The sequence below is a fragment of the Symphodus melops genome (assembly GCF_947650265.1).
Source record: "Symphodus melops genome assembly, chromosome: 18".
Taxonomy (NCBI): Eukaryota; Metazoa; Chordata; class Actinopteri; order Labriformes; family Labridae; genus Symphodus; species Symphodus melops.
This window is the reverse complement of record NC_136708.1, coordinates 5,972,638-5,989,500: the sequence shown is the minus strand read 5'-3', so window position 1 is coordinate 5,989,500 and position 16,863 is coordinate 5,972,638. Positions and strand designations below refer to the sequence as shown.

Below are 16,863 nucleotides of genomic sequence, written 5' to 3'. Positions count from 1 at the left end.
TTTGTACAGCCCCAAATTCTAACAAGTGTTGTCTTAAGACACTTTACAACAAGCCGGTAAAGAACCTTACTCTTTATTATATATTATAAAAGAGCAGGTATTAGTATTTACATTGCAATAATTCCAGTTGTTTTTTTAACAGTTAAATTTTTTTTTCTCACTATTCTGTCTTTTTTTTTTTAACCCAGTGCTGTAAATCAAATTTCCCTTCAAGACAATAAAGGTCTGAACTGAGAGTAATCTTTTTTTTTTTTTTCACCACAAATTTTCCAGAGCATACAAAATGAAAGACGGGGCATAAAAGTCTTGAATACATTATTGGACAAGTTGTTTGACATCATCCCGCCTCCAGTCGTTGAAGAAGCCAGTCTTCAACACTGCAGGTCTTGTGCTGTGGTGGGGAACTCTGGTAATTTGAAGGGATCACATTATGGCCAGCTTATAGACGCCCATGATACTGTCATAAGGTAAATCCTCAGACTTGAATACAAAGATAACCACCATCTTTAAATAAAACAAACAGCATAATATTATATATGTATACCTGTTTCATTTAGAATGAACAGAGGCCGTACAAAAGGCTATGAAGAAGATGTTGGGACCAAAACAACTCATCATGTCATGTATCCAGAAAGTGCCATCAACTTGGACAACAAAACTCATCTTGTGCACTTTATATTCAAGATAAGTGATTTGGAGTGGCTTGTCAAAGCTCTTCAACCAAAGTAAGTGCAACACAAAGCAGTTACCTGTGCAATGAAAACACCTGTCTCTGTACAAATCTGTCCTTAAATAAACAACGCGAGTCATGGACTATGAAGGAAAAACAACAAGCTTTAGACAATGTAAAGATTTGATACTTGATATAGCAGCCTCCACATTCAGTGTGTGAATAGGTGTGACCTGCAGTGTTAAAACCCTGTCATCTAGAAAAGTCCTCTACGATCTTAAGTGGTGGCTCTCCAGAAGTTACCATATATGACGAAAATGACTCTCCAGAGAGGCAGAGTGCTTGGCAAGATATCAAAGCAATATTGTGACGGAGCAGCTCTGTCACTGAGAGCAGGCGCACACACACCAGCACATTACGCTGACACACTTACACACCAAAGTTTTCCCTCTGCCAATGCTCCTAATCACGCAATAAACCACACCTTCATCCTCCTCCCCCTTCCCGTTCCATAGCGTGACCAAGGGTGCACACTTGAAAGCTCTATTTTGGTTTTACATGTATATCAATTCATAGCTCTTCCATTTAGGGTATTAGGTATGTGCTCTGCTATGTCCCATTTCTGTGCCAAACAGAGGCGGCCCATTTCCGCCTGATAAATAGGTAGAGACGTGACGCACCATTATGGTCACATGATGTAATTGATTGTTGAAATGTTTGTTTTTAACTTATCTCCACAGAGAAGTTCCTGTGTTGTGAATAAAATGTTAATTAAAAAGGATAAGTTATTAGTTATATTATAAGATTTTTTTTTTCAACAATATTTGGAAAGCATTTTATTCTTTGCTGAATTTAATCATTCATGTTGCCTCCATCAGAGGAAACGCGAACAGGATAGCAAACAAGGATTTGGTGAGAATCAATTGTTTTGCATCATACTGTCATATACTGTATATAGTCATTCAATAATAAATTTAAAGCATTGTACTGCAGAAAAAATGGATGTCTACACATTTAAGTGGGAAACTCTGATTTATTGCAGGTGATGGTCATCAATCCAGCTTTCATGGAATATTCACAGAAACTATGGCTGCATAACAAGGGAAATTACCCTTCTACCGGTTTCATGACTTTGATTCTCAGCCTGCAGATTTGTGATGAGGTATGTTTGAACCACACAACAGTAATTTTGCCACTGACAGTGCTGCTGTAATGGATTAAAATGTTGTGATGCTCCAGGACATAAAAAAAAAGTATAATAATATGCAACAACATTATCTCTAAAAGCCTTTTTTTCCCCACATTTTGCATTTTGTTCATTATGGGTCAATAAAACATTTATCACCCCATGGAAATAAGCTTTTCCGTTTTCTTGACAAGAGTTAGACAAGACTAACTGTAATAATGAAGAGAGAGGTAAGGTTGTTAAAATTAGTTGAAGACTTGAACTGGGGAAACTGTTTAATTGGTCCTGTCCAGATGTTAAAAAAAAAATCACCAAATAGGAAACAAATCATGTTTGTGTATGCAAAAATGGAAGAGTGAAAACTACAGTTATTTACCCATATTTCTGGCTGTGTTCTCACATCTGCTCAACACTTGACATTTTTATGATGGGAAGGCTAGAAAAAAAAAAGTCAGGTTTAAATTGTGGTCAAGAATTTGGCCATTTTCAGTTCAAACATGAAGCCCAATGCAAAGATTTTGAGAAACGATCAGAAGTTTTATGTATGTGTAAAAACAGCTTTATTTGAATATAGTAGACAATTTTAATCCCGTTTCTAGTACTGTAAATGCTCTCCGGAGCAGATACGCATTGAGGGCTTACCCCTCAATTCCAGCGGAACTGACTGGTTTCACTTTATTCAATGTGTGCGCTGCAGCTCAGCTCTGACCTAGCTCCAGCAGTCTGGTGCTCTCCAGAGCAGATATGCAAGGCTTCTATTTTTGCAGGATGCCGGCGCACGAATCATCAATTAATACAGAAAAGATCAAACGGGACAGGAAGTCAGACACCAACACAATATTAAAACATCCAATTTATTTTCAGAATAAAACAATCATATGTGTTTGTTTGTGTTGATAAGGATTACATAAAGTTTTAGACCACATACATCGTATAATCTTACGCTATCACAAGTGAATCTATTTAATTACCGCGGGAATTCCTTTACAACTACTAGATCAAAAAGTCGTACAAAAAGGTCTTTTCCCTTCAAAAAAGTTATGCCGTTAATGACACAAACCTCATGACTTTACAGGTTACTTCAATTGTCTAGTTATGCACATAAATAATTGCAGAAGAAAAAGTTTTTACAGAAGAAATAGTTTTTTTTATGTGTGGTACATTTTTGCTTGTCCGCAGGTCAGCGTGTTTGGATTTGGAGCAGACAAAGATGGAAACTGGAATCATTACTTTGAACCACTTCAAAACAAAAACTTCAGAACTGGGCCTCATCAAGGAAAAGATGAACATGAGATGATTATGCAACTAGCACAGCATGAGAAAATAATGATTTTTAAAGGAACATAATTTCATCATCTTTTCTTCTGTGCCTCTTTCTGTCTACGTTCATTAACATGAGCAGCACCAAGTGCATCAAGAGAAATGAATTGAAGTAGATCTGCACTCCTTCATTTTCATTGATCTTCATTCAGCAGATGAGTGCGCTTGTTTTAGGGTTCCCATTTTGAACTTCTCTTCTGATATTGAATTATCACGTTGTGTTGAACAGTTTGTTTCCTTTCCATCAATACACATAATGGTGATTCATATGGGATGGACTGCAACTGCTGATTTATTGATAGATCATCAATAGATAAAAAGGTGAAAGTTGAAGGAAATGTTATCAGAAGCTGTTTTTTTTCTGAATTCCATGTTTAATTTCAAGACTGGTTAATGGGATTATCTGGGTATTATATATTATAACATGTCTTAACAGAAGAATACTATCCCTTTTTTTCTCACAACTGAACCTAAGTGACTATGAGACATGTTTGAATTGGATTTACCTTTTTTTGGCCTTGGTTATTATTACAATAATGTGAACCATGCTGCTGTCTTTACTATTGTTTGTAAGATGTATTTGAAAAAGACCAGGAGACTCAGGAGGGTGATGAAGATTGCAATTGCTAAACTCTGTTGTGGACATAGGTGTAGAATCGTTTTGACTTGTAACATTTGCTGTCCACGTAGAAGGTAATGTCCATTTTAAGGTCCAGCTCATCCAGGATCTGCCATCTTCACAGCTAAGACTGCAGCATGCAACTCAAGCCTTGGAATTGTAGGCTCAGACTGGGGAAGGGGGGGGGCAACTTTGCTCTTCCCATAATGAATCTTTCTGAACTACTTTCATGTAGGCCACGGCACGTATGGTCTTGGTTGATGCATCCGAGAAGATGTACTACTCAATGTACCCACTGTTGTAAATGTTCATGGAACATGAAGCTACTTTAGATCTTGTAGGGAGTCTTTCCATGCTTCCAATTTACTCAGTTTGGATTCTGGGAGGAGCATGTCCCAGACAGACAGTTCAGAAGTTAGTTCCCTTAGGAGGGCCCTACCCATGATTGTGACGGGTGCCAAAAGATACAATCAAATATGCTGTTGATTGTGGAAAGGATTCTGTGCCAGGTGAACGGTTTGTTTGTGGTTGCTTCAGAGTAAGTGAATGTTTCTGTTGATATTTTCCACAGCAGTCCCAAGCTCTGTTGTGGAGGTGCATTTTTTCCACTCAAATCCAGGCCCTTGAATTTCCCTCGGGATCAATAAAGTATCTATCTATCTATCTATCTATCTATCTATCTATCTATCTATCTATCTATCTATCTATCTATCTATCTATCTATCTTGTTTACTGGTAAACAATCTTAAGGATGAAAGGCTTCCATGACTGCCTCACAGTTTGATACAAACATGTATAGGCGGAGGTTAGATTTCACAAGTAAAGCCTGGGTACGTTTGAAGATGTCGATTGCCTCAGTTTCAAATGGTACAGATATCAAGCAGTCATCAACATAGAAGTGCCTTTCCACGAAGTTGACAGTATCAGCACCATGCTGCTGGGCAGCCTCTCTGATGGCTCTTCGCAGCACATAGATGGCAACAGAGGACTATCATCCGATAGTCAATGGCTTCCTTGTTAATGTCAGTCTTTGTGCCATAAAAAACGGAGAAAGTTGCAGGGGTCTTCATGCACTAAGTAACAATGGAGCATCTGTTGAATGTCTGCCATATTAGCAACCTTATATTTCCTAAAGCATAACAAGACACCAAGGAGGGAGTTGTTGAGGTTGGGCCCAGTCAGGAGTACATGATTAAGAAATACTTATTGAACGCTAGAATCCAAGCCGACCCTGATCTGATCAGATTATCGAGGGTGGTAGACCCCAAATGATGGAAGATACCAGCACTCCTGGTTGTCTTTCAGGGGAGGTGCTACCTCAGCATGTCCACTGGAAAAGATCTTCTTCATGAATGCCACATACTGTACCTGCATCTCAGGCTTTCTTTTCAGTGTTATGTGGCAGTGGGTACGTTAGGAGTTGGCAATCATCTTTACTTTTCGTTAAGTTAACATTAACGCAAACCCCAAAAACGCATAACGGAGATAACTTGGGAGTTTCACTAATTGAATGCAAAGGTAACAATTTTATAAGGCACTTAAGTCAGTTTCACTGAGAGGCAGGAGACGTGGTTCGAGTTATAAAAAATATGTTACTTTTATTATACAGTTGGTTTAAAAGACAGTAAAAACAAACAAACACAAAAGAGGCTGGAGGGAAACTATTAATAATATCAGCGCCTGCCTGAACCGGCACCGCTGCGGATGTTTCCATGCCAGCAAAACAGTCTTTCACAAAACATAAAACGCTTACCGGCGGCTTCTTTGGTTTTGTCGTAGACAATCAACTTTGCGCAGATAATTTTGTGGTTCTATCTTTCTCTTTAATTTCAGCGTATTAACTTGTCGGTCTGCCTCTGCCCCCCAGCTGTCTGTGTGCGTCTCTCTTCATACATCGGGTGCACTCGCGCTGTGAGGATTCATTCCTTCCGTCTGCTTATTAAATTATTTTTTAACTAACCCTTCCTCTTTACCAGTTATAGCGCATTTTAAGAAAACAAATTATGTATTTCCTCCATTTCTTCTTAGAAATTATTGAATCAAATTTAATTTATTGGCCTGTTAAATTCCTGATAACTTTTTAAACGGACCAAACTCAAGTTTGACTCACAAGATGTGGGGCACAGCAGCATCCTCTAACTATGAGTTAACACTGGTTGTATTTTACAATGTGAACACTGTCAATCTGAGTAACGCTTTTACTGCTACAGCTATTCCGCCCACAGCTCAAAGAGAATCAACCACTCCGTTTAAATGATCCCCCTCAAAAGAAATCCACAGCAAGTGTTGCAAATACAAACGCTGATCTACCTGGAAACACTCTACATGACATGTTTGCAGTCATGGAAACTGAACCAGAACTATTGAGCCAAAGCAGCCCCGAATCAGTCACAGTAAATGATGTTTACGATAATTCATTAAAGCAAACCTTTAGTAAATCAGGCCCTTAGTGTTGTAATAATAAAGTATGAGAGCTTAAAAAAAAAGACACAATTTCGGGAATTTATTGTATATAATAATAATAAAATAGATGTTTTTATTTATCATTTCTGTAATAACAAAAAAACTACTGATGCAAAATCACAATAAATAATCTGCTTCAGGGTGAATTATGCCTCCATTTACAGAAATGTCTCCAAAACTCCTGAGGAACTTTTGCTTTGCGTGGATTCTGGCGCCCCCCACAGACAAAGCAGTACCTCTTATATCTATGCTGACTTGGCCATAGACTGTAAATGTGTCAAAAAGGGTTTAAACAAATTTCTTTTCACTGTCAAATGTATTCGTTTTCCACATAGATTCACTTTGTCTGACACACCCAGCAGCAGTGTTTTCGGACATTCAAATGAATATGATCTTTTTCCTGTCTCTGCAAATTTAGTAGGCCTGTCCTTCAACATGCATTCAGAAGTAGACTGTACAGTTTGATCACTCTCTCCGTTAATGATCAGCGGTTATCGGCTAATGCATAGTTTTAAAAAGGAGGTATGTTTCTATTGAAACAGTTTATTTCATTTGCTTACGTTTTGACTGCTCAATAATAATAAAAAAAAACTCAAACTAATTCAAATAAAAAAGGGAGCTAGATTTATGTTTATATTTTCTAGTAGGCTATTGATCATATTTGTAAAACAGTTAGGTGCTCTCTTAGTCTGACATCTAGTGGTGGAAGTGTAGTATAAGCTCTGCTTTCAAGGTCCATGATGGAAATCTAAAGCCAATGTATGTTTATAACTACCAAAAAGCCACCAACGTTTTTGATACAGAGTGAATAAACTAAGCATTTCATTTCATTATTAATTAAGTGATATAAGCTCAAAAAATAACATTTTTGTTGTTTTTTTTTACCATGTATAGTCTTATGTGTTTAAGGTTTCTATTGATGGTGCTTTATCCTCTCATTTTGAGATGTTACATTGAATTCAACATCGGAATGATCTTCGGGTGAAAAACTGTATAGATGACCCAATATTAGTTTAATTATTTTAACATTTTCAATACACATCATGCAGCTTTAATAAGTAGAATACCGATTTAACATTACAAGGCATTCGATGTTTCTATTTTGCCAAAATGGCAACACTATGAACAAGACTTGAAGACATGTAAGTGGTGGTCTGTTTGGATGTTTTTTTTCCTCATTAAGCTACCTCCTTCCCTCGCTGATTAATAACTGAATCCAGAAATTAGACTGCTCTATCAGGGTCTGCGAGGGCCTCTACTATTTATAGAACTCCATTTAAGAAGTGAGCAGAAAGCAGGACTGAAATATAACTTACTGTACCCAACCTCCATTATTAGCTACTCCATTCGTAATAACTGACCCTTTAATGCTTAACAATACTATTTTAGTTTTTGCTTTTCTTATAGGTTGAATGATATACAACCGGTTTGAACATACAGTATGATCATATCACAAAGTAAAAAGAAAACAAAACACAACAAGCAGAAACTGATTGAGCTTTCTTTTTTTATTCTGCATTGACTGGAAGTGAAACATTATGCACAAACACAAAGGACACAGGTGTAGAAGCCTAGTCAATATGTAGTCACATTTACTTTGTTCATTTTGATCTGGTTGATAATGGTACAAGAATAACAGCTACTCATTATCTGCATTCTAACACATTTGCATGTAATCGAGTAGTATTATTGACTTGTGTAGCATAATTAACTCTAAGTTAATATTCTTAAATTAAAAGGTGAATCACAATATATATATATATATATATATATATATATATATATATATATTTGCATTAATGCATCATATATACATATATGATGCATTAATGCAAACGTGACTGAATTAATATAAGTATCAATTTCATTTTCTTTATACTCACATATTTAATAAACCTGAGATTTCAGATCCTCATGCCTGCATGTCCCTTTGTTCAGCTCACTTTCTGTTGTAGTGTCACTTCCAGATAGTTCAAGTAAACAACCTTCTCTCAGCCTCTGCTGCAACTGATTACAGCTGAGTGTAGGATGTTTACATGAACTGGGTCTGAACAACTCTTTTCTGCTCATTTGTTAGGATCCCATTAGTGGTGCAGCAAAGTGTGCTGGTCCTGCTGGGTTCCATATATGAGAAAAACTAAAACAAAACAGACATAAAACTGACACAGCAGATTACTTCAACTCCCACTTGAACAGGGTTTCTGTCAGTGTATTGAAGGGGCCTTTGAACCATCATTGTGCTAATTTTACATCGTAAAGCCAGCTTGCCAGAAGCATAAATACACCGTTCTTCTGTCTCAATGTAATTGTGTTTTGTAAGTGCACAATTAGATTTTGCACTCTAGTATTTACCACAGCAGAAAATTCACATATTTAATATGCACAATCAGTTAAAATGATGCATCCTTTTCTCTTTTCGATGTTTTAAAATTATTTCTTTGATGATAAGGTGTATTTCAGTGTTCAATATTTTTACACTATTTAAAAAAAAAAAAAAAAAAGGAAAGTAGTGTTTGCCTTGGTGAGTGATATTTAGGATACAGACAACTTACACACAACGTTTGCAAGTTTTCATAATTCAGCCTATCCAAACATTTAACTTTAAAAGCACACCTGATAAATGGCCCCATGTATATCATGTTTCCATTTCTGCAGTGCTGAAGGCAATCGGCAGCAGCAAACATCAGACTGAAAGCTCTGATGATAGACAGCTTCCAGTCGGGGATGTTTACAGCCACAAACTACCCTGAGTATCAGCAACCTCAGTCACAGACGAAAATGTGCCAGGAACAATGTAGACAAGTACTAAAAACAGACAGCAGGAGCAGGACTCAAGAACACAGAGAGCCATGTAGGTGTCCGCTTGGAAAATCAGCCTCTAAAATGGAGAACAGAATCACATCTTTTTGTAGACGATGTCTCCGGATTCCAGTTTCACAGGTAAAAGTCTGCAGTCAGGTATTTTCCATTAAAAAAAAACTGCAAAAGGAGAGAAGGATATGTGACCTCATTTCCAATGAAATGTACAAGCCTATCTGGGTAATCATGCAGATGAGGATGACTTTCAATGACAACACAAAGACATTCAACAGCAAGCTCACTGCAAAACATCTGTTAAGCCTAATGATAAAATAACATCTAGCTTTATTTTTTATCTTTTATAAACCAATTAAACTTTGACTAAACTCACAGCTTTTTAAAGATTAACAAGCCTGCTTGTTTTATCATTTTAACTTGATGCACAGGTTAAATAACACTGACAACAACATTGCTTCTGTTGAAATAGTGTTTCAGTATAACGGTATTGTTATGTCACTTTAAGTTTCACAGTAAGGCCAGCTACAGTGTCCTCTCCTGACACTCTGCAACACTGAAAAAGCTAACTTAATTAGCGACGTAGCCTTTAATAACAACAGGCAAATGCCGGAAGTAATTTGGTATCGCAAGCAGAACGCTTCAAGTAACTTTGTCTTGTCAGGCTGCCTGCTAAAGTAAACAATGTAATGGTAACTGTTAGCACTAGCTCACTTTAGCCAACGACCTAGGCGAGCTAGCTCGGTGTCATAGAGCTAGCTAGCTCCTGTTAGCTTGTGTGTGACCCTAACCTTCTGATGTCTGACGTTTTCTTACCGGCGAATAAAACGACGATTCTCAGAAAACACAACGTCCACACACACTGCACTTCATCGATTTGAAGTTTGAGCCGACTTGGTAATGTTCTTTGAAATTTGCTGCAGCCTGTTAAGTTTCCTTCCGTTTCCATTCACTTGTCTTTATTTTGACCTTTGGTTACTCGACACCAACATTGACGTCATTGTCATGGCAACAGGGCCCCGCCTACCGTGAGCCTACAGGCGGGGAATAATTGCATATATTTACTTTACTCTTGACAGTTAGCCATTTATACCCAGCTTCATAACGACATCCTATAACTCATGTCATGGTCTTACATAAAAAGTTAAAGACTTCACAAAGATAAGGAAATAGGAAATAAAGCTTTCATAGTTTCCTGAATCAACTAAATAGGTCTATAAAAACCTCAAAACAAGTTGGCGGAGCCATATTACACTTAGTGTGGAGCACTACAGTGTGAGAAGAATCATTGTAAAGTAAAGTTACCAAGGCTATAACTATTTTTTGCAGTAGCCTATTATCAGTTAAAAGTTACTTTGCAGCAAGACAGATTTAGTGTGTGCCATTGGCTTATTTTATAGCAACAGGTTCTTTTAAATTAGATTTAATCAGAATTTTAATGCCTTGTCAGTTTAAAATTTTAATTGTTTCGTAGCCTATATAGTTAATTTCTTTCATCCAAACACTCTCAGTTAACAGAAAAAAACATTTTCATATAATTGAAAACCTTGTGCATTATACAGTAGACAGACAGACAGACAACATCGATCGTTAACGTCATAGCTTGTCTTTGTCATCATTAACTACTTTTATCTGACCTGCTGACCAGTACCCTAACCAGTAAAATCATGTTTATTATACTGGTTAGGCTACTTCAACCCTCTTCATCCTTTTCAAGGTTAATTACTCTTTACAGACTATTATTACTATTATTAGTATTGTTATGATATTATTTGAAATTATAACATAATTATAGGTTTATTAAACCAAAAGTAATAAGTAATTGTGACAATGTTTTTTCCAAGCTTTTTTCCCTTCCCTCTTACTTTTAGTTCTTAACTAACAAAGTACAGTGTTTGGTTTATTCACTGCTGGAGGCGAAGGATCCATCCAAACAAGATCTGTGTCCTCACAATCACAAGCACCCAGTCACTAAATATTAACATCAATCCAACATTTCACCTGTGAAGAATTGTGCAAATACCCTGTAGCTGCAAGCTTTCACCAGCTGATAAGCCTTTACTTAGTATGTTGTCATATTTCATAAGAGACGCATTCATTATCCTAATTAATGACTCCCACTGCTTTTAATGCATCGGAGGGATCTATTTGGCGGTTTGACTCTCCTCTTTACCTTTGAGTTTTTTAACAAAGATTCTAGAAAATAACAATCATAGGGTTAAATTCAGCCATTTAAATTTTTTTTCAGAGAAAAAATCAAACTGTATGCTGTATGCACTGTTGTGTGGCGCATGTAAACTGTCTTGTACTGTGTTCTCCACATGGGGTCAGGCTGGATCCATCTACTGACTGTTTCTTTGTACTTCATGGGCCCAAGTTAATTGTGGTGGATCAGACATAATTTATTCACGGTTTAACATTCAGCACACATGGCCATGTGTCTAGATTTCTCTAAGTGCCCAATTTTGGTCTTAAATTTAAAGCAAGATCAGCAAATGCTAATTTCTAAAATCTTCTGTGAAAGTTTAATATTAACAATATTCATTAGGTTTCAGGAGAGCAGAGGAGCCCTTGGAATGTAACACTGCTGAAGATTTCTTAATAATTGATATAACATATCTCAGTCATTTCTTATGAAAAGACTGGGAGAAGAAAATCCATCTATAACCTAACCAGGAAAATTGATTCCCTTGTCATTCTGTGTGGTCTGAAATTGCCCAGAGCTATTATAAGAGAGACTGATTTTCTCTGTGCAGTGGAGTGGAACATTTTCTCCTTGTAGAGCTTTTTGTGAGATGTGAACAGATTCATAAGCAACAGTACTGCTAAAGAGCTTTACTGTCCTCTGCTCTGCCAGATATCCACAACTTCAACTCTATGGAATTATCTAACCGGAAGAAAAATGACAACTTTAACTCTGTATTCATTAAATGTGCAAACAAAGACGTGTGTTTAATTCCACGCATATATCGTATTCTAAAATGATGTCAACAGGTTTTTTCCACATGGGATTATGTTGGAAAAAAAGTTTAAAACATTATAAGTCATAATTTGAGGTTATTGTGAGAAAATAATCATTAGATTTCAATGCTGACATATAAAAAATATGTGATTTACTGACCAAACAAAGCCCTCAGGCTGATTTCTGCAGCAATGTCTGAGTAACGTTTTTGAAGTCTACGTTTTTTTTGTGAAGTGATAAATGCAAAAATCAATACTGGCTCTCAGTAATTTCAAAGTTCCTGTGAAATGTGCGTCTGGATAGTTTTACTATGGAGGCTGGAAATAATTGAGGCTTTCATGGCTTTTATTGGAGGTCACTACCTGCTTGGTTTACTTCAAGTTTACCAGGCCCCATTTAACGGTAGAAATAATGCTTTTCAGGTTGTGGTATTATTTGCACTTTACTTTTCAACAAGTTTTTCAAGATCAAAATATTTGGTTATAAGGACTTTCTGGCTTCTTTTTAGATTATACAAGACATTTATCGTTGCCCCAAAAAATCCATATTTTTCTAGACTTATTATGAATTCAGTTGCAAGGAGGGAAATGCCAAAATGGTATACTTTAAATATTTGATCAAGTGTTTTCATTTTAACTTTTTTTTTTTTCTTTTTTCTTTTTTTTAACTTTAAAGCACCTGTGAAGAGGTTTTGGCCACAAATGCAAACAAGGTCATTAGGCACAAGATTAATTGTCTGTAGTGATTATTAATCCTTGGAACAGCTTCTGTAGGGGTAGATGTCAGACAAGGTTTTTATCAGCATGTTATAAAAACAACCTTTGTTTATATTTTCACAGCAAGCATGTTCATGACCAGTGATTTTAAGATTATCAGGAAGCAGGATTAGATTTTAAGTTAAAAAGCACTACTTAAACTAGCAATAGACTAAATCCGCTCTGAGCTGTGCCAAAAATTTTCTTTTTTTTCCTTTTTTTTTTTTTTAATTCTTACACGATGTATACACTTGACTAGCAGGGAATCTTCCTCTTTTTGGTCAAATCAGGTTTGTTTTTAACAGTCACTGAATTAATTGTATAAATCCCATTGAGATACATACTAAAAATTAAAGTAAAAGAAAGGGCTGATAATGTGTTTTAATGTAAGCTAATGTTACTAATTAAATGTCAGAATAAGCTCAAGTAAAAAATATTGTTGCCTAATTGCATGTTTTTATTCTTCTCTCAACATGTATAATAAAATGGTTGTCCACTGGTAATTAGTCTAAGTTTTTCATGCATTTGTGATCACGCCACTTGGAATTAAAAAAATGACCTAGATGTTCCAGGCTATTTGTCTGCAGTGCCATTCAACCTCCTGACAATTCAAAGTGTCCAATTCAGATGACGTGCATGTCTTTGGACTGTCAGGTGAAACTGGAGCGCCCATCCTGATGTGTTGTGAGACAAAAACGTTCCCACTGTTTCGGGACAGATACTGACCACTGATAATAGCATTAATGGATTTGTCCAACACCACTAGGTTAAATCATTCTGTTCAACCTAAAGAAGGAGTTACCATAGCAACTGTATTGATATTTAGATCTTGTAGTATTCCTATTTGCTTAATTCAAATCTTTGCTGATTACATAGAGTATAAAAACTGTAAATGTTTTTGAGATGCTATTTATACTTCCATTATCACACACAAAGTGTTTGTTAAACAATTAGTGGTTCAAACTGTTAAATTTGATTGGTTAGCAGATTCTCACCTTCGCTCCATAAAAAGAAAGTGTGATTTTCCATCTTTTTGATTTTGAATCTCATGCATGTTGTTACACTTCTGTCTGTTCCAGTGATGTGAGTTCACAATGAAATCTGCCATTTCTGAGACAAACAAGACAAATATTTTTAAAAAAATCAATTGGATGTCTCATTCTCTTAACCACAGCTGGATAAGCTGTCTCTCCACTTTAACAGCAGTAGAGTCATCTGATGGCATCTTGGCTGCACACATTTTCCACTGATGCTAATAAAGACAAGCAGTTATAAGTGGCAAAGTATCTGTGTTATCTCTATGGAGCCTGTTAACAAACACCTTTACTTTAAGAAAAACCTGCAGCCTGTATTCAGTATTGGGTTCTATTTTGAGGATAAGGAACCATTTCTTCAGGCAAATAGCCTTTATATCATTTATTCAATAGTTTAATCTATATTTAATGATCTTTTGATTGTAAAATCATTATTTAATATCCCAGAATATGATAACAGTTTCTTCTGAATTGAATTGAAATGAGTTTCTTGCTGATTGACAGACCCTCCTTCACATTTATTGCATCCAAAAAAGTTATTCGAGACAATGACAGATCAGGGAAGAAGGAAAAAAAGTTGCTTATATTTTTTCCTTTTGTTGTATCGAGCTTCATTACACACGTTTGCAACTAGACAATAGACTTTATAAAACATGGGCTTAGTGATGTCAATTGGTTTCTGGAGGTTATGAAGCTTAACAATGGATGATGGCTATTTCAACATGGCTAACTTCAGCTGACTTCTTGAAGTGACACCAAGCATGCTGGCTGTAGCGACAATGTGCTCACTTATTAGTTAAAAACAGCCACACCCCTAATCAGAATGCAAAAAAGTATTTTTGCTTTAATATCATTAATACGGATAGGTACGTAATAAAAATATTAACCCTTGGTAGAGTCAGAGTGAGTACCAATAAAGGGATATCTTTGATCTGACTGACAGGTGGGGATGTTTAAGCTGTTTCCAAGGAGGCTGAAGGCCTACCACACCTCCATCTCTTGACCTGTTACAAGTTTACCTGCATGTCAGTTGAAACAGCAACCTTTTCCAATATGCCAACTGCGATCTTTGGTCTTTAAAGCTCTGCTTCAAAAACCAGTGGGCTACTCCGCTTCAACTACATCCATGTTAGGCCTAAAATGAATTGGGGGTAAGTCTGCCAGTGTACCTCTTTCTCTTTTTCCAGTTATTTTTCTCTCATATAGACAGATAATTCCTCTTTATTTTTCTTTGTTGACTTTCATTGACGCACTTTTTTTACAGGAAAAATGCATGCAATCCTTGAAGTAGTTTTGAAGTAACTGCTGTGGTATCAAGTTTGTCAGACCGCAGGGGCCCCTCGCGGTGTGGGGCCCCAAGCAGTAGCCTGCCTTGCCTGTTGATAAGAAGCACCTGTTGATGAGAAAAAAAAGTATGGAAAGAAGTAGTGAGCAATAGCATCACTATATTAACTGTAGCATGTCTCTCCACAAAATGGCTTCAACTCAGTTTGTCTGTTTTGCTTAGTTAATGCAAAACTGACTTAAACCCGACTTATTGTGATGTCTTTTCTATGAAAGCATTTTTAGGTAAAGTTATAAACCATGTTTTTAAGCTCTTATTGATTATATTGATCTTAATTGTCTGTCAATATTCTTGCATCAAGGATTTAGTCACTGTTTTATTATTTCAGTAAAACCTTGGGTTTTTGTTTAAATAAAATCTACATTACGTCGGTAAAGATTCTGTGTCTTATCGTATTCTAAAATAAATTCAAGTTTCTGGAGACAATATTTCCTGGGGTGCAATTCCCTTGGTGTCATTGTTGGTCTCTTCCCCATTCTCACACATACTACATACTGTGTGATGTTCATTCCCTTAACTTGGCGTCCCCTTCACTCTCCTTCAAAGAAAATTGGGTTAGTTTGGAGCTGGCTGGGGAGTGGGATGGCGTAGGTGATATTCAGCGACCAGAAAGCTACAGTTTATATTCACTAGCAATATAAGCAGAGAAAATCGCTTAAAGACCTTCTGACCCAGCAGACGTAAGAGGGCACAGAGGCCTCATGTAAGTGCTCAGCGAAGCGCAGTGGGTTGCTGGGAGTGCGAGCGAGAGATTTACTTTCCTAAGTTCAATTTATACTGCTTCCAGGAACTGGCACAGCCTTGCACTCCTGACAAAACTTTTACATTCTCTTGCCTATTTAAGTTTTGTATTTTTTCCAAGTTAAATGCCAGACGTCAAGAGAGAAGCATTAGAATTTGCAGCATTGGCAAAAAAAATAAAAAAATAAAAAAATAATAATAATCATCACTCTCACAGATCAAGCACGTTTTAAACCTGACTAATTGGCGCAGGGGAAACACAACAGGAACTTACTGGAACTTGAATGTATGATAACTCCCCGTGGAAGTACTGCTCTGTCTGCAGTGCAATTCTTACTATGGACAATGTAAAGTGTGCAATTCAGCTGGACACTTCCTGAATAAGCAAGTAAGGAAAATTTCAGGAACAGGCTGTCCCAACATTTTAGAGACATTTTCAGTAGCGCATCTGTGAAAAATATTGCAAAATAGCACTAGTGCTACATAACAGCCCAGGGGTTTACGACACAAATAAAGCTAGTTTAGCATGAATACAGTAATGATAATGATAAGACCTATATAGATAGCTGAATGCCCAAACAATAAACCCCTGGGCTTCAGTGGATGTCAGACTGGCACTGGTTGTCATAAATGTGGCTGAAAATGCTTTAAGTCAAAAAAAGTAGTGGTTGCCACAGTTGTATGTAAATGCATTATAACAGCATGCAGTCAGCGGTGGAGAAAACATGGTAAGTAATGGACCTACCAAGGGGCCTTTTTTTCTTTCTGCTAAGTGCAAGTTGAAAGTAGCTCAGCCGTATAAGTCATGTTACAGCTCACCAAAGCCTGTCAAATCCAAAAGTTCAAAGTGGGCTTAGACCATGCATATGTAGCACTGTGACAGCTCTCAGGAAGGATCAAGTGGATTATACCGCAAGTTTTAGGTAAAGTGCACCTTTCATGAACTGAATCCCT

At 36.8% G+C, this 16,863-nt stretch overlaps 1 protein-coding gene across 1 annotated transcript; it reads left to right on the top strand.

Moving 5' to 3' along the window:
- Positions 1 to 252: 252 nt before the first annotated feature.
- On the top strand, positions 253 to 3,203 carry LOC306839990 (CMP-N-acetylneuraminate-beta-galactosamide-alpha-2,3-sialyltransferase 1-like; the record flags this gene model as incomplete). Its single annotated transcript, XM_079368964.1, has 5 exons — positions 253 to 467; positions 558 to 725; positions 1,549 to 1,582; positions 1,713 to 1,832; positions 3,036 to 3,203. Coding segments are annotated over 5 exons (705 nt in total), but the record flags the coding sequence as incomplete, so codon positions are not given.
- Between the last annotated feature and the right edge of the window lie 13,660 nt (positions 3,204 to 16,863).